This window comes from Coenobita brevimanus, chromosome 22 (assembly GCF_032717465.1).
Source record: "Coenobita brevimanus isolate Jiangsu-jjx chromosome 22, ASM3271746v2, whole genome shotgun sequence".
NCBI classification, from domain to species: Eukaryota; Metazoa; Arthropoda; class Malacostraca; order Decapoda; family Coenobitidae; genus Coenobita; species Coenobita brevimanus.
The window spans coordinates 45,952,234-45,970,891 of record NC_136975.1 but is presented as its reverse complement, the minus strand read 5'-3'; the positions used below and the strand labels follow the sequence as shown (position 1 = coordinate 45,970,891).

The following is an 18,658-nucleotide window of genomic DNA, read 5'->3' as shown; positions in this document are numbered from 1 at the left end:
CCCCTGCAACCTGAGAGATTTATCCAAAACTAAATAAACCCTCTTTCATTAGCAAGAATGGAAGTTTAAAAGATGTCTCAGGTCGAAAGGTTTAAGAACTGTCGTGGAATGTGGTATTTTCTCTGTGTTTGTGTTGTGTGAGCTTTGTGTAATGGATGCTGGGCCTTACATATAACCCTGCCATTTTATACTCATAGTCTTGCTCTGATGATGTATATTTTATCTTACTCGGGCTACCACTAGATTTAATTAAGGTTAGGAAAACCATTAGTACAGTACCTCTCTCTGTTATTTTGCTTTTATTTTTTTCTTGGAGGGAACAGTCTTGTGGCTTTCTGGCCTTTGGTGTTATTTTCCTTGCTTTAAAAAAAAAAAAAGTTTATTTAGGCCAAATTTAATCCTCTTGTTTAAAAAAGTGAATAAAACCATCTGGAGGTAGCAGGAATAAAACATACATCATCAGACAGAAGAGGTTAATAGCAAGTGTGAATTTAAAAAAAGTGACAAACAATGAGAATTTGCTGTACCTGTTGCATGAGGGTCCTTGCTAGTGTCATGCTCATTAGGCAGTACTGGACCCAACTTTTATATCTGACTTATAATTGAGGGATCCTGAGGCAGTTTTTGCCTATGTGGACTCTGTGAGTAAGCCATTATTAGTGTATGGTGAGTCTGTGACCAGTTTCCATCCACTCATCATCCTTTTTCTCAATACACCTAGCCATGTTGATTTTTTTCTGTCTAGGCATCAGACTCCATATATTATAGCCCGACAGCCTGATGTGCTCACCTACACTCTGTATCAGATTTCTTGCCCAAGCACCACAGATAAGAATGTGATACGCAGCATCAGGGAAGGAGGGAATACCTTTATGTGTTACTGAGGGTGTGGTGCTGGAAAGGGATGCTGCCATGCAGTGGCACCAAATGTCCCTCAGCTTCCTCCCTAGGTGGATTATAGGAGAAAGGCAGTCAGCCAGCAGCTCACTGGGGTACTTACTGTAGTTAGCCTGGAGCCACAAGAACAACAACTGAAGGCATGATCACCAGCAGAGCTCTTTGTTTCTGTGCCAAGAGTAGGATGCATATGAAGATTGCAGAGTCATTGGTGTCAGTATGTTGTTATCATCCACAGCAAGAATTTCTTGAGCGTTATCACTTACAGTATATCCCTTCAGTCACGGTAGTCAGATTGTTGCAGCAGGAACAGTAGCAGAGTAAACTATGTGCATATTGTATTATCTTATGTGGTAGAAAATGGTTGTTACTGTAGGTTCTTATGTAAAGATTGGTTATCATGAACAAAATCTTGGTTTCCATTTATTCACCTGGAGAACCACACAACATTTATCTTTTACTCCACACCAAGAAGTTAACTGACAGTCATTTGATGAGACCAGTGTGCAGTTGCATGTTTTACTACCATTTTACAGTCCATCTTCACTCATGTCTTGACCTCATGACAGTTCAGTATGAAGGTTAGCACCATATTTTTCCTTCTTTAACTAGTGTGTCTTGAATATCATTTCATCCATCCATCCATCATCCAATCCTACATTGCCCCATGAGGAGCGTAGGAACCCGGGGATAGGCAGTTGGTCCCGACATTTAAGATGAGAGTGACCAGCCTCATTCATCCCTGAGTGGCATTACATGAGCAATCAACCCCAACCACCCCTTGGATATAAATCTTCACTGGCTCAATCCGATTGGAGCGCAATAATTACCCACAAAACCACCAGGCGCCAAAATTTGGTTATATGGTTACCACCCAGCGTAGTGGTAAATGGTTTCCTGGTGCACAGGAAACCATTTGGCTTGTCACTCTGTGTAGAGTCACCCACAGGCCAAAGGAAGTGGAAAGAATGAAGGAAAGAAAGACAGAAGAGGGAGTGTAAAGTCACCCGTAGGCAGAAGGACAAGGAAAGAATGAAGGAAAGAAAGACAGAAGAGAATGGAAGGACAGAAGGATGGAGAGGAAAGGGCAGACACCCGAGAGCAGCACTACATCGAGTGAGTGGATGGTTACTCAGATATATAATCAGGGCAGTCAGTTTTCTGCGTGAATTTCTACCAACCTTGAGGAAGAAAACATTCAGTCCTTCTTGTTTTTAGTACTGTAAGTTGAGTCTTCCCTGTTAAACTGGTTCCTCTTTAGTATATATGCCATATTTGGTAAATCCATACTAAGTTGCCTGCTTTTATGTTATTTGTCATTAACCCTGCCATTATTTTCAAGGCATTCTATGGAGTGTTATATAGATGCAGAGTGGTATTTGATGGTGGAGGGGGAATACTTTCAGGGTATTCAGTGAGGAGGGTTCAGAGTGATGGAGGAGATTTTCAAGTAATTTCTGTTTACTGTAGTGTAGTGTAGGGCAGAGTAGTAATGGATGGTGGAGGAAAGATATTTTGAAGATATTCTGGATGGTAGAGGTGGGATGGAATGCATTCTGTGCAGTGTTGGGCAGTGAATAACAACGGAGGAGGGTTATATTTAATGTATGTCGTGTACAGTACTTTATATTAGATTACAACTGTATGGACCTTTGACTGTGGGGCATTTAGCCAGGCAGAGGTCTTACTTCTTTCAGCTCGGTTGATGGCCAACTGTAGTTAAAGCAGAGAGTAGGTTTGACTATTAACCAAAGAGATTCCTTCCTGCTGAAAGAAAGGTTCACCAGATTATTATGCAACCATGACTTGGAATACAAATTGTGACTTTGGCTTAGTTCCCTCAGATGAAATCAAACTAACACTTGTATTTTATTTATTTAGTAATGAATTTTATTTTATTTTATTTTATTTTTCAGGCTGGCCCAGTGAAGCAGCGTGTGAATCATCACGAAGCCGCAGCTTTAACTGTCGCCTCCTGGTCAGACCTCCAGATGACCAGGAGGAGACTATGGAAGAGAAGCAACAACGGGTGTCCCAGTATGAGAATATGCAGGTAAGAGGGGTTGGCAGTTCTGCAGCTCCTTGAGACTGTGATGTTAAGTCATTTTGTTCTCTGTTGTTTATCAAATGGTTGTACAGACGTTCCGCAAGACTGAACTTTTTTCAACCCCTCCCTCTGTCAGTTATCCGAGGCCATACAGAAGTTCTACAAGACTGAAATGTTAAGTCTTTTTGTTCTCTATTGTTTACGATATTCAGACCTCGTTCCTTGATTGTCTTGGCATTATTTCATGCCTTCCTGCTCTGTTTTTTGTTTGTGCATTACCTTATGACATTCATAGCCACAGTTTTGTCTCTCAGATAGTTTTCAGTCTCATAATCTCTCTGTGCATTGCATTCCTACTTTAGTTTCTTTTCATTTTTATATATATATATATTTTTTTATAAATCTTCAGTTACTATGAACTTGCAAATCATTTTTTTTTTCTTAGTTCATAGTTGTGTTTTTGGCATGATAGAATTCTCTATGTATTAATTAATTTAATTAATTTCATAGTCAGTTGATGGTTTTGTTTATGACTTTATAGAACTGTGTCTACTAAAGTAAATGCCCAGAAGGATGCAGTTTTGAAAAATTTGTGGGTCAAGGGAATAATACCCACTGAATGTAACTATTTGTAGCTTTGTGGTGTAGCAGGTTTGTTGCATCTTCCATTCTAGGCTGGTAAACCTTGCAGCACATGGTAACAGAGAGGCAGATCAATAGTGGAGTAAGAAAGCTTATGTAGTCAGTTAGATAAAAGAATGAAATCTCTTAATGCAGTCAAGAGGATTAAATGGAATATTGGCAACAGACTTCAGTTGATGAGAAGAGATATCATCATCAGTGCTGTTCGAGTGTGATGATTTTAGTGTACCGTACTATTGTACATTGTATTTTGTAACCCTATAAATATGGCTCCTAGTATTGACTATATATTTTGCCACATTTTTGGCAAGTTCAGAAATATAATAATGTAGCCTTGACATGGGATCTTCAGTCCCTCTCTTAGAATTTCTGAAGAGAAACTAGCAAATCTGCTGTATATTGAAATGTTTTTGTGTCAGAAAGTAAAAACAGTCCCCCCCTCCTACAACCGATTTGTGTCACTTCTTGAGTGGTGTATTGCAGACAGGACCACTGGTGAATTTTATGAATTAAAGGGTTAAATGATTGAGTAGAATTGTAGCAGCTCTGTCTAGAAATTTTTGCTTCGTAGCCAGAAATAAAGATCATCTTCCTTCAACAAATTTCTGCTGTGAATCTTTTATATTGAAAGTGTTAAAATGTTGAAGAGGAACTGTAGCAGTTCATTCTTGAATTGTTCTTGCTGTAGCAAAAAAAATAAATGGCATCATTCCCCACATCCAGTACTAAGTATCTTAATTCCTCAACAGATTTCTGCCGTGCTTCTATCGTCATGTATTGTGGACAAAAGTACCAGTGAATCTTTTGAGGGCGAGGGACAACAGTGCCTAGTGTGCCTGGTCAGACGCATCCCACCAAACGAACGGATCCAGGGCACCCCAGTTGAGCAGTTCACCACCAAACTGGACGTGCAGGGAACCATCATAGCTATTGACGCAAGTGGAGTCTCACCCACATATAGCCAGTACATCTGTCCGGTTAGTCTTCTGGCCATCTTATTGTATGAGAGAGAGTTAACACTTTGAGCTTGAAAATGGTGGTGCTGGTATTGATATTGTGGCCCCAAGTTCTTCTGGACATGAATCTGGTGGACTGCAGGCTGACAAGGTGGAGCTGAGAATTTTGAAAGTATGAATTATGAATGAATGGATATGTGGCTTACTTTCAGCAGGCACTTCACCGAGTGTTCACTTTATTTGTTTCTGCTCTAACCTTTGGATCCTAGGTACCCCATTTATGTGGGAGAAATAGAGTTATGGTGATGATGCTGTCTTACAATAATGTTGATTTCAACAATTTTATTTTTGAATTAATAGGAAATAGTGTTTGGTTACTGATGATGATTATGAATAATGATGATTATGATGATGGAAGTGCTAGACTTGATTAGTGGATTATGATAATTATGTTGTTAATCACTATGGTGGTCATAATGAAGATGATGATGAATATAGCAGTAATGATGATGATGATGATCCCAGCCCCATTTGCACACCCAACTGAGCTTCCCAGTCTCCTTGCAGGATCGGATCGGTGAACGTTTCATTGAGTTGATCCACGCAGGTGACGTCAACAAAGTGAGCGGTCACCTGCGGGAAACTTTGCAAACTGGCCACGCTACCTCTCAGGTCTACAGAGTTAAGGTGGGCATTGATATTGATGTAATAATGCTGCTGTACTCTTTTCAGCCTGTGATGTATTTAACGTAGCATAATGGAAGAATAAGATGATGGAGTAATTCTGTGTCTTTTCCAAGGCACTTCTTCATAAGTGGCATCCCAGTTGTTAATCTGTCTTTACAGTTGAGCATTTAAGAAAGAGCAAAGACAGTTTAAGGCCAGGTTAAAGTAAAAGCAGTATAGGGGCATAGGTCAGTTCCCTACCCTTAATTGCTCTGGACTGTGGTACCTTAATCCCAGGCCCCCTGTGGTGCAAGGGGGACAGTATAGGTGTGATAGTTGCCATTACCTTTTTTTAGGTGTTGATGATGATGAAGATGATGATAATGATACAGTTAATGATGACTGCAATGATACTATTAATGATGACTGCATTAGTAGCTGTCACATGGTATTAACAGCATCTCCCTCCACAGCTTGGCAACGAATTGTGTGTACGCGTACAAACCAAATCCAAGTACTTTCGTAGCCCCGACGGTTCGCAGCCCGAGGGAAATTTCATGATGGCCACACATTCAATTATTGGGTAGGTCACTCCTGTTTGTTGGTTGGAAAGTAGGAATTATTGTTCAGTGATTTTGCCATCTTTATTTCTGGAGTATGTTTGGATTAGATTGGGTTGGGATGATGATGATGATATGATGAGGATAATGATGATGATAGTGCATTAGAGTGAGATGGCTGGAAGGAGGATAGAAAAAATCAAGAATAAATTGAGAAAGTAGGAAAGTATGTAATGGAAGGAGGATAGGAAGCACAAAAATAAGTTAAGGGAGTAGGAAAATTGTGAGGGAGGGTAGTGTTCCATGGATAGGGACATAATTACAGAGTAAGCACAGAACTGCCTGGAGCCTCTGTTGGTGAGGCCAACTCCATTACCGAATGCAGTCTGAGGCAGTGAAACAATAGATTGGCAAATAGATGGCAAAGAGAATCATTCTTGTATCTTCATGGCATCTGGTAGTAAGTTCAAACATCTCAGTGAATGGATCATGATTTTGGAACTCTAGTTTGGTTTCATCTGGAAAAGATAACTTCTTGCAGGGTTTGAGCCTTTGTTTTTTCTTTTTTCTCTTCAAACAATGCTTTCAACTGACACATAAAAAAAAAGTGCAGAATCAGGGTAGATAGAAAGATAGATAGCTGAATGGATGGTTGGATAGATGAATTATGCAGAATTATTCTCTACTGTCACATCATTTCCCCAAGCAGCCACATTCAGGAAGGAGCAGGATCGGGCGAGAGGTTACTGGCGGGAACTTCTGGCAACGGAGGAGCGGTTTTGGAAGAGTCAGGTCTTGGTGGTGGCCCAGGAAGGCCGTCCAGCACGGGCGGAGCAGGTGACGACTCGGTATCTTCCCTTGGCGACAACACCCGACTACGGAAGCTGCTTAGCCACCCTGATGCGGGTGGTGATCTCCCCTCCGATAGTTCGAACAAGATCCTCAAAGACCTGCTGAATCAGAAGGACGAGGAGGAAGCAAGCGGGACTGACTCCAAGAGCACCATGGAGCATATTATGGCTCGCGTCCAACCCCAGCAACACACCTTCAAGTCAGCCACCTCCTCCTCTCCGTATGTGAATTCCTCAGATAACAACATGCTGAGAGAGGTATGTCTTTGGTACAGTACATTGTATTCAGTCTGAAAGTTGTTACTGTGTATCCCTGTTATAATTCACTTTTTTTTTTTTTTTTTTTTTTTTTTTTTTTTTAAATATTGTGTGGCTCATAAGGCTCACTCAGCTGATAAAAGTACTTGGTGTCATTTGGAACACATATACAGTTCTGTAATACCTCTTCTAGATTTATCCTGATCCTTAGAGTACAGTACCTATGCATCTTGTATGGCAAATTTGGATTGGATGGTGGAGTAATGATTCATTTTGATATTTACATTCTTCTGTTACTGTTACAGTCATTATTTTGTTTCCTTTTTTGTAAGCTGTGTATTTCATGCTCTCAGCTTCTCAACGATGACAACGACGACAACGAAAACCGCAAGAGCAGTGATGACATCTGGGAGCTTCTGAATGACGCCCCTGAGGACAAGAAGCCCATTGATGAGAAGAAGCCGGATATCACTGCTGACTTCCTGCAACCCCAGGGCCCAGGTGGAAGCATAAACAACTCTACTTCGGCCACAAACACCTCCTCGACCGCCCCCTCATCCTCCGTGCCCACCCTCACCTCCTCCCCCACCCCATCCGGGATGCTGCAGCAGACGACTGGAGCCCCACCCAGACCCCAGAGTGCAGACTTGCTCAATGCGTCCAGTTTGTTGCGGGGTATGAAGAGGCCCAGCGATGAAGCACATGATGGCAACCCCAGTAAACAGGTAATTCCAGTAACCCCTCCATATTTGCAGGGTTCCATGTTGCCAGGTTCACTTATTCACAGAGACCAGATGGCCATTCTTCGAGAACATCTGAGTAAAGTTGCATAACATGAGATGCATCTAGAAGCATGTGAAAATGTCAATGGGTTCCCCCACAATGTTTTGTTTCCATGCACACAACCCTTCCTTCGCTTTCCCACATGGCTCACACTCCTGCTCCCCTTGCCTCTGCAACCGCAGTCCTATTAGTGCCACTACTTGCCTCAGTCATGCAGTAGCCCTTCTGCATTCAGCTTTACTTGCTCCAAAATTTCTGGTTATAGAAAAGCAGACCCTTGTTGTACAGTGAACCAGGATACAGTGAATTGCTTATTTGATGATGAAAGAGTTAGGACCTTTTTGTGATATTTTGTGATATTTTAAAACTTTTCATTTACCTATGTTGAACCTACCTACCTACCTACTGCCAGACGCCATAATCCCGTAAGGGGTGGCCATTTGACTTTGAGTCAGTTGTTTTACGGGGAGGGGCACTAACCCTCCACCAATCCACTTGTTGACACGTAGGGAGCATGTATGGTTTGGTTATATGGTTACCACGCAGCATTGTAAATGGTTTCTTGGCTTACAGGAAACCATTAGGCTTGTCACTCAATGTAAAGCCACCTGTAAAGGAAAGAAAAGCAATAAGAAGTGACAGGAAAGATGGGAGAAATAGGAAGAGAGGAGGACAGGCACAGAAAAAGAATGATAAAGGCTAAGGAAGGAGTAGGCAGCACTACATCAAGTGAGTGGATGATGGTCGCCACCACCTACCACAAAACACTGCCTGTATATTCGTTAATTATTTTGAACTATGGTCGTATTGTCAGATTAGGAGGCTTTCTTGTACACTTTTCTTGACTGTATACTGGACCTAATTTTTATTCTTTTTCATCATCATCCAGACCTCCTTTTCCCACCCTAGGGCAGGGTGAAGAGTAGCAGCATCCAGACATTTTTGTATCTTTCAGATATGGATGTAAATATCATATTTCTTGTGCACCAAGTGCAGAAATAAGTTGTTAATGAAGAAATGCTAGAAACTGTGCAAAGCTGATGACACTATGAGCTCTGGTCTTAGTTGATCCTCGTAATTCCACAGCAGGTTGTTGGAAGTGTTGGCGTTTTTGAGAAGACGCTCCTTGGTACCTCTCCACCTGGGTCCATGAGCCCTGCCCCAGGTCAGCAGCACAGTGGAGGCCCCAGCACCCCACACGGACCACTAACCCCTCTCTCAGGGCCATCCTCTAGCCCACATGTGCCCCCCACGCCATTGGGTAACAACTCTGGCAGTGGGGCGGTGGGAGTGAGTCCAAACAACCAAGGCTCATCAAGTCTGTGTAAGAGGAATAGGATGCTTGCCTCTCTTCTAGCCAAGGAACCAACATTTCCTCAGGTATGTGTTCGTCCAGCATAGTATAGTGCTATAACTCTGTTATTAGTTGCAATTTTCTTCCTTTTTTACTGTAGTTTCATGTTGAAGGGGGCTGAAATGAAAAGTACATCAACCTATTAAAGGTCCTTACAAAGTTAAACAAAATTGTTTGGTAGGAGCCTGATGGACATTGATAAATTGAAGGGGCTAATGAATCTTCTCTTGTTATGCTAGACACCAGCACCATCCCCACATGCGAACCCACGAAGCCTACCCCAGGAGAAGCTTCCCAAGGACCTGGAAAAGAAGCTGCAGACGCCTGGCCCCTGGCAGATCTCTGGACGCAATCATTCGGAGATCCTCAACCACCTCCTCACAAATCCCGGCAAAATGAACAGCCCACTTAGTGAGTTCTTGCCTTTTTGTGTGTTTGTTTGTGAGAGAGAGAGAGGGGGGGAGAGAGATTTACATTTATTAATTAAAAAACACTTTTGAGTACCTTATACATCAGTATAATTAAAATGGTACAGGAGATGGATGTGAACTGTGTACAATAGACTGTTAATCCATACTTATGTTCCTAGCATGTTCATTTAGCATTAGTTTGTGTTTCCGATCTTCTCTTCCACCTATATTTCTAAATCTTCTGTTTCACATGTGTTCATGTAGTATTAGTCTAGATATCCAGTCTTTTATTTTTTTTTCAAGTGTATTCATTTCAAATTACCCTTCTACATCCAGTCTTTTGTTCCAGTGTTGTTCATTGAGCATTAGGATCTCTTTCCAGGTTTCTTTTCCAGTAGGTTTAGTGAACTGTAGTCTTTATTTCCAGTCTTTTGTTCAAGATTGATTCAGGATTCTGGGGTTATTGCTTGATGAATGAATGTGTGGCCCACTTCTCTGAGTATAATGATGATTATTTTGAGTATGCGTGTACGGCCAGTAAAGGAAGAGGATTATTCACAGGCTTGAACATATAGAGGTGATAATAAGTAGATGGTTGTGTAGTGTGTCCTTGAATGACAAGCCTTGGGGGATTAGGGGGGATTTGTACTTGTATGAATGTTATGATGAGAAAGACCCTGGGGGGTTAGGGAGGATTGGTATTTGTATTAATGTTATGATGAAAAAAGCTTTGGGTCTTTAAGGGGGTTGGTACTTGTATTAATGTTATGATGAAAAAGGGTAGATTGAAATGGTTTGGGCAGAGGATGGAGGATGACAGCTGGGTGCAGTGGGTGAGAGGTGTGAACATTGGGGGTTGGGTTGTGAGAGGGAGACCAAGAAAAACCTGGGACAAGGTCATCGAGTATGACCTGATGGTTAAGGGACTGAATAGAGAGGCTGCTTGAGATTGTGCAGCATAGAGAACCATCATTAGGTGACCAAGACTGATGCATGCAATGATGTTTGAGCCAAAAAAAACAAATAAATAAATAAAAAAATTAAATAAAAAATTTCCCAATCTCTTATTACTCTCCTTTCTTGCTTGCTAGACTTTGCCTTACTCTGTTCTTAGTTGGGAAAAGGGTGGTGATGACGATGATGATGATGTTCCAAGTGGATGCAGATGAGCATTCTTCAATAATAACTTTTTGCTTGACAGATACAAGTGGAGCCGGCATAAAACCTCCGCTACAGCAAAGCTCCGGCCCCACCAATACTTCTTCCATGATCTGTGGGCGACCGTCAATGGGCACCCAGGGGCACATGACGTCACAGGGGAGTATGGTGGGTGGGGGGATTAACAATATGAGTGGGGCGGGCTCTCCGGTCCCTCCCCCAACGAGTATGGGTGGGGGTCCTGGGCCTTTAGGTGGTAACAACCAGGGTCCCAGCCCTCTTGGGAGCAGCAGTGGTAGTCAGGGGCACCTTGTGGGGGGCAACACTAACAAGGGGCACATGGGTGTAGTGAGCAGTGGGGCACCTGTGTCTGGGGCGACGACAACGACTAACACACTGCCTTCCTTCAATGTATCCATGGGGCTCAACATGCTTCCCCCAAGCTTCCCTGATGGCTCCCTCCCTTCCATCACCACCGCAACTTCCTCCTTCCCGTCAATACACAACAACAACGATGATGAATTTAGAGAATTAGTCATCAATGACATCTTGGAGGTGAGTTGATTAATTGTCATGACAAATTTTTTACTCTTGTGTTTGTTGTAATGCTATTTTGTTTATTGATGCTGGTGTTGTTCCCTCAGGATTTCCAGCTTTATGTCAAGATGCCATCAGTTTACTGTTTGAGCACCTGAAGTCAGAATGAACACCGTTAAATATGTAGTGTTAATTAAGGTTTTCATTTAGCAGCTATGTAGGTAATTGAATTTTTTTAGCGTTACTGTTTAGTATTGAAATGTAGATTGCTTTTTGTTTTTTTGCGTATTTCTGTATTGTTTAGGACACTTTTTGTATAAACACGGTCTTGCTGTATATTTGTACACCATTAACCTCTCAGGCCATGGATGTCTTATTGATGATATTATGACTCCCAAGAGAATTTTCTTCAGCTTAGAAAGGACATCTTGTAGTGAAGGGGTTGGATATATACACCATTGATCACTTTGCTATGGGAAGTCTACTCTTAGCTTGAATATAGCATGGTAGGAAGAGTAAAATAAATATGACATGATCTTCAGTGAAGTTGTTTGCATTTCAATAATCCTAAGAATCTGGATGACCTCCTTTTTAGTGTATTTTTGCTTTTACTAGATAATTTTGTTCAGCTAAGGAAAGGTGCTGTGTTTTGAAAGGGTCTGTTAAACATCTAACCCCTCCAGTTCAAAAAGTCTCCTCAATGAATAAAATAGTCGGGAATTTGCAAAAATATATAGTAATGTAAAATACACTCCTCAGGCTGAATAGGTAGATAATGTGACCATCTTGTGTCATTTCTATCTATTTATCCTACCATGTCTTTTCTGTGTATCCTTCCAGATGTCCAACAACTTCCCAAGTGGCTCCCCTGCGGAAGACATTGGCCTCCCAACAGACACCTCCCTGGACGACATGCCCCGCCCTCCCACCTCCTCTGCCCAGGAATATATGGAAATCCAGAAGATCCAGAACTCCCTCATGTCGGAGGTTGAGGCACAGTCGGCCCCTTCTGTCTCGGGGCCCGGCCAGCTGCCTACTTATACGGCCGTCTCTGTAAGTAATATGTTCATTCATTTATTTATTCTGTGTTTCTTTGCTTCATTCTTTCCTCGTCTTTCTGCCTATGGATGGCTCTGCATTCTCCTTTCTGTCTTTCTTTCCTTCTTTCTTTCCTCCTTCTTCTTCCTATGGGTAACTCTACATTGAGTGACAAGCCAAATGGTTTCCTGTAGACCAGGAAACCATGTACTACCCTGGGAGGTAACCATATAACCAAATCATGGTGCTTGGTGGTTTAGTGGGTAATTATGGCGCTCCAGTCAGATTGAGCCGGTGAAGGTTTACATCCAAGGGTTGGTTGGGGTTTATTGCTCACATAATGCCACTGAGGGATGAGTGAGGTTGGTCACTCTCATCTTGAATGTCACGACCAACCTCCCTAGTCCCGGGCTCCTACGCTCCTCATGGGGCAACATAGGATTGGATGATGGTTGGATGGATGGATTATTAATGGTATTACAACCCCCAAACCAATCATGTGTACACCCCCTAAACCAATGATGTTAACCGTCGCTTTGCCTTCTCCATTTCTCCATTCCCATATATCAGACTGTCAAAATAATCTTTCCATCTGGTCCTTACTTCATCCCCATAGATTTAATAATCCTCCACTTACATCCTTCACACCTCCACGTTTCTTTTCACCGTCTCTTATACGTTTCCGCACCCCTTTCCAGAATAATTTTCTTATTTTCAGAGTAATTTGCATTCATTTTTCTTCCTAGATCATCATTTATCTCCTTTTTTTTCCTCTTCATTAGTCTCTTTACATGCTTCTTGCTCCCGGTACATTCAGTTCTTATATCAGCTGAACCCCCTGTCCCGTATCCACTTTAGCCACTTCTTCCTCATATCCTCCACTGCTCTCTTAACTTCTGCATCCCACCATGCTGTACCTTTCTTCTTTGTTGTTGCTTTTGCCACACCACACACCACTTTAGCATTCCTAACTAAGCAATCCCTATATGCATTCTACATTTAAATTCAAAGTAAATACAGTAGTCTTATACTGTACACTACTTAATTACATTACAGTACTTTCAGTAATTAGTCTTATTCTAGAACTACAGTGCTGTACAAAAAACTGTAATCCCTTATTTTATGTGACCATTCTTGATAGTCTTGTTCAAAGTTCAGAGGAAATTTTTAATAGTTTGGCCATACAGTGTATTAAAGTTCCATTTTTATCAGTAAAGCCAAATCACCAGTTATGGAAAAAGCTGTTATTTATTTATTTATTTTTTTTAGTTCAACACTTTGTTTGCATATAATGAGCATCTGTTTTACAGTACCTTCATTAATGACTCTGCATCCCTTACCCTGCAGCCAATGCAGTCCCAAGGGAGCTATCCACCCCCATACACCCACCACCGGACCAGATTTCCCAGTGGTGGCCCAGCTGGGGGTCCAGGTGGGGGGGGTACAGGCATACCAGGACATATGAACCCCAGCGCCATGATGCGGCCACAATTCCCCACTGGTAGCCCCACCATTGGTACCCGCCCTGGCATGCAGGCTAATCAGGTTTGTAGTGTTACTGTGTAGCCTGTGCAGTAATGCTGAAGAGGAATGCCTACATGTGATGGCAGTTATATAACCAGGCAGCTGTGCTACCTGGTTATACAAATCTGATCTCCATCCCTGTCCCCCACAAAAGGAGACAGGTGGACTACAAAAGAAGGCAACTTTGCCTGCAGTCCACCATGTTCATATCTAGATGAACCTTGGGACCCCAGTAGCAGTAATGGCATTGTTTGAAATATATATATTTTTTCCCCTACACTTTATATGTTTAAATGAAATAAGAGGAATTGTTATTGAAAGTCTGTTGCTAGTCCCAGAATCTCAGCGCCCGTGAGCACTGGGCACATATAAAATCGGGTACAGTAATTGATTCCAGACTTTGTAACATATGGTTTTTATTAGTAGTAGTGGTAGTACAGCAAGGAAGAAAGCTTGCTGGTTCTTTGAAAGCAGTGATAAGAAATAGGGAAGTGAGCATGGAAATGAAAAAGTTACTGCATGACAGTATTGTGATACCAACTCTAACGTATGGTAAAGATTGTTGGAGGAACACAAGAGTGAGAGCAGTGGAAATGAGTTATTTGAGAGGAGTTTGTGGGGTCACTTGGAGAGACAGACTGACAAATGAGGAAGTGAAAGAGTGTTGTGGTGTGGATGTGGATGTGGTAGGAAGCGTGAAGCGAAACACACTGAGTTGGTTTGGGAATATGGAGAGGAGGGAAAATGAGAGACTGACAAGGAGAGTGTATGTGGAGGAGGGGAGAGGGAGAGGGAGACCAGGGATGAAATGGAGGGATGGAGTGAAGTGGTATATGAGAGAGAGGGGGATGTGAACTGGGAGCAGGGCAGTGAAATGGTGGGGGACAGAGCAACATTGAGGCGATTTGTTTGTGGCCACCCCTAATGGGATTGAGGCATCTGGCAATTGATAGATATACACTCAAACCTAGATTTAAGGGACTAAATGGGGAATCATTTTGTCCCTTACTTGAAAATGTCCATTGTTTTACCACATATAAAGACAATCTTATTATGAAATGCAATGATTGTTTCACTTATTTACATGATTATGAATATTGTTTTATGGGTATTGTATAAAGAAACATATTAATGTGTGTAACCTAGACATTACCTATCATTTTTGAATGGTCTTGTCCGTTTGTCAAGTAGAATATGGAGTCCCTTAAATCTGAAATCCCTTAAATGGAGGTCTCTTAAATCGAGATTTGAGTATATAGTACTGTATTAGTGTTGGTATTTTCGCATCATTGCCAGGCTGAGACTTTTACTGTTTCAAGTCTATTTATGCATCAGATATTTGTTAAAATATATATATATATATATATATATACTGTATATATATATATATATATATATATATATATATATATATATATGCAATTGCTGTGAAGTACAGTACAAGTCCCATTATTCGGCATCTATGGGACCAGGATGATGCCGAGAAATTAGATTTGCCGAATAATCAAAAACCTACCCACTCAGTACCTTAAATATATTGGTGAACACTTATCACCACTTATGGTACGGTATTACAACTGTGTTTGGAGAGAGTACTGTATACTGTACAATACTGCAATCAATACAGTAATATACCTGAATCTGAAATATATATATATATTAGTGAACATATACAAGGGTAATGACACAGTAGGCCTACAAGTCAGATAACACTTCCTGGGTGGCCGAAATGATACGGAATATTACCTACCAGCTCAGTACATCACTTGTATTGGTGAACTCATCACTACTTATATTATTACAAATATGTTTGGAGTGAGTACTGTATACAGTACTTTTTCCAAACAAAATAAAATAGTCGGAAAATTGCATAAAATAAAGGGATCTGAACTGGTAAGGTCTTTCTGATGAAAGTCATAAATTACATTTAGCACTCACTCTTTTGTTCGTTTTATTTTTACATGTGAAAGGAGAGTACTGATGGAAACAGTAATGTATTCCATGAACCCCTTAACCTCCGACATTGAACAACCCTTTAAAGTAACGATGTCGAGTTAGTGAGCTATGGAAAAACTGTGAACAATTATGGGAATGGAACGAAGGTCACTGGTATGTTTACACGACTCTATGCTACGATTCTTAGCAGTCAGGGGGTCAGTTAATCTCAGATGTTTTCGCCAATTTGGTAAATGCACCGAAACTTTATCAATTCTCCAGTCAATCATAGCGAATCATAGCATGGGTTTAGGGAGCTAAATAACACATTTCTAGGTGCGCCAGACGATTATCTTCACATCTTATAAGAAAATGGAAGAAATTAAATCCCTTTCTGAGTACGTAAAGTTCTTCCATTCTTCTGAAATCAATTTATTTTTCTTAAAGATGGGAAGATAATCGTCTGGCTCACCTAGCAATGTGTTATTTAGCTTCCTAAACCCATGCTATGATTCGCTATGAGTCACGGAAAGATTGATAAAGTTACGGTGTATTTACCAAATGGGTGAAAACATCTGAGATTAACCGACCGCCTAACTGCTTGGAATCGTAGCGTAGTCATGTAAACATACCACTGACCTTCGTTCCCTCCCCATAATTGTTCAGTTTTCTTTATAGCTCACACTAACTTAACATCACTGACATCGGTACTGTAAAAGGTTGTTCAGTGCCGGAGGTTATTAAAGGATTAATGGGATATATTACTGTTTGCATCAATGCTCTCTCTTTCATGTTAAGCACAAAAACCAACAAAAAAATGAGCACTAAATGTACGTTTAACTTTCATCAGAGAGACCATAGCAATTCATATTCCTCCAGTTTATTTTTAAGTATTTTTCTGACTTTAGGTTAGGTTAGGTTTGGTTAAATTATAAGGTACAGTTAAACTCGGTTAGGTTAGGTTCAGTTAAACAGAACAGTCCCACCATTATGCTGAGAAATAAAAATTCTAGAGCTGTCACAGCCGTACAGCTAAAAACAACGGGGAAACTGATTTAACAAGCAACATTTATTTATGGGTAATGCATTACAGTGTCAGTGGTTCATGGGCTACTCAATTACCGGTGTCATTTTCAGGAAGGCATCAAGAATGAAAGAATTTCAAGAATTAGTGTGGGGGCTTGGAACGTAACCCTCGCTAATTTGGTGGGGGTGGTTACTGTAGTATATGATACTGTGCAATATTGTAATCAATACAGTACTATACCTGAATCTGAGTAAAAATATAGAAATTAGTGAACATACAGGAGTGTAATGAAACATTAGGCCTACAAGCCACAGATAACACTTCCTAGACTGCCGAGATGATTCCGGACATCTGCCGAACAATCAATGATTTTCGTAAATGGGACTATTTCTCAAAACTGCCGAAATGTTGGATCTACCAAACAGTCAGCTGCCGAATAATAGGACTTTTACTGTAGTTAGCTGGTTTTGACACTTGGTGAAACCTGTAGCTTGTAGAAATCCTTAGCTGTACCATGACATTGTGTGTGTGTGTGTGTGTGTGTGTGTGTGTGTGCAAAGGAGACACAGCATGTGTAAATATTCCTGAAAGTTAAGGGTTGTAGAAGAAGTTGCTTTAAAACTTTTTTGTAACACAAGATGTCTTGTTACGAGTGATGGCCAAGCCTTCATGAGTCTCACGTCAAGTAGTGGCACTTTGTCACACATGAGCAGCCCAACCTGGTCCGACCGTAACGCTTTTGAGGAGCTTGTATCTCAACAATCGCCGGGCTGATCACTGCGTGGTTTGCACCATATGATAGCCCAATTCTTTAAGATTTTTGTTTGTCAAGTTTCATCACACCCAGGCAATGCACGTGGCACGTGATACGAGCCAAGTGCAGCATGTCGAAAATCTTCAAAAGAGGGCCATAGGCCAGACAGTTTGTCGTAAAGGCTTGAAGCTTGGTGGGTAGATAGCCATCAGTATACTCTAAGCATCCTCGGAGTGTAAGGTGGCATTTCAGTGCTTTCGGATTTAAATGGCCTCGCTTGTACCTCAGCGACAAAGGCATTTTACTGGTGCATAGGTCACTTCAGCATTATTTTGTATATTAGGGATGCAGACTATGTCTCAGGTGCAATATGCAGAATAAATCAGTGAGAAAGAGCTGGTATGAATCCTCCTGTGCTGCTTAGCATATAGCTTTGTGGGTTAAGACATATCATTTTTCAGTCTGTCTGGTGGCAAATTCATTAATTCCATAAGGGGTGGTCATAAACAAATCACTTTCACATTGCTCTGTTCTCTGCCATTTGGCTGCCCTCCTGTCAACTCACACCCCCCCCTCCCTCATATATCACTCCACTCAGTTCCTTCAACTCATCCTTGCTTTCCCCCTCCACTACCCTCACAAACACTCATCTCATCAGTATTTCATTCTCCATCCTCTCCACATGGCCAGACCATCACAGAGTATTTCTCTTAACATTTTCACTCACATGCTCATTAATGCATTAACACATTACATGTATAATACTTTTAAGATGTGACATCTTTGCAGCGTATGATACTGAGGAATCAGGAATCGACCAAAAGACGGCTGCTCCAACACCAGCAGCAGCAAGTGTTAGTGCCGTCCAACCCCTCCGAGGTGACCCAACCCCCTCCAACCTCGTATCAGAACATGGACGACCTGTTTAATAACACTGTCGCACCAAATGTGAATGTCACTCTCCAGGTAGTATAGTGAAAGAAGATGGCCTCTCTCCCCTTTTAAGCAACAGTATTGTTAATTCTAAAAGGAAAATGCAGTATATTATTCTTTCCAAAAGGGAAATACAATATCCCATTTAATTTTTAAGAGATGTTTTATATTGGTGATAAATTAGTTATTACATTGGCATCAACCATGTGTTTTATGGAATTGGAATTTTTTTTTTGGTTGGTAAAACTGGACTGAGGCTTTTAGAAAAACTGGCACTCAAATAATAACAAGTATTATGTTAATATAGTGGATATAAGTATTGTATGCT

General features: G+C 41.2%; 1 protein-coding gene across 13 annotated transcripts in view; it reads left to right on the top strand.

The window, feature by feature from the left end:
• The window catches only part of LOC145392535 (uncharacterized), a 285,273-nt gene that overhangs the window by 230,470 nt on the left and 36,145 nt on the right, over positions 1-18,658 (top strand). For 9 of the 13 annotated variants that reach the window (XM_080266936.1, XM_080266945.1, XM_080266944.1 and 6 more), the window contains 12 exons: positions 2,814-2,950; positions 4,336-4,563; positions 5,110-5,229; positions 5,682-5,791; positions 6,475-6,877; positions 7,231-7,602; positions 8,747-9,040; positions 9,254-9,425; positions 10,626-11,137; positions 11,960-12,172; positions 13,505-13,702; positions 18,187-18,363. In XM_080266936.1, the coding sequence (XP_080123062.1) occupies positions 2,814-2,950; positions 4,336-4,563; positions 5,110-5,229; positions 5,682-5,791; positions 6,475-6,877; positions 7,231-7,602; positions 8,747-9,040; positions 9,254-9,425; positions 10,626-11,137; positions 11,960-12,172; positions 13,505-13,702; positions 18,187-18,363 (2,936 nt within the window). The remainder of the gene's footprint in view (positions 1-2,813; positions 2,951-4,335; positions 4,564-5,109; positions 5,230-5,681; positions 5,792-6,474; positions 6,878-7,230; positions 7,603-8,746; positions 9,041-9,253; positions 9,426-10,625; positions 11,138-11,959; positions 12,173-13,504; positions 13,703-18,186; positions 18,364-18,658) is intronic. The other 4 variants (XM_080266947.1, XM_080266946.1, XM_080266937.1 and 1 more) reach the window with 2 other exon arrangements.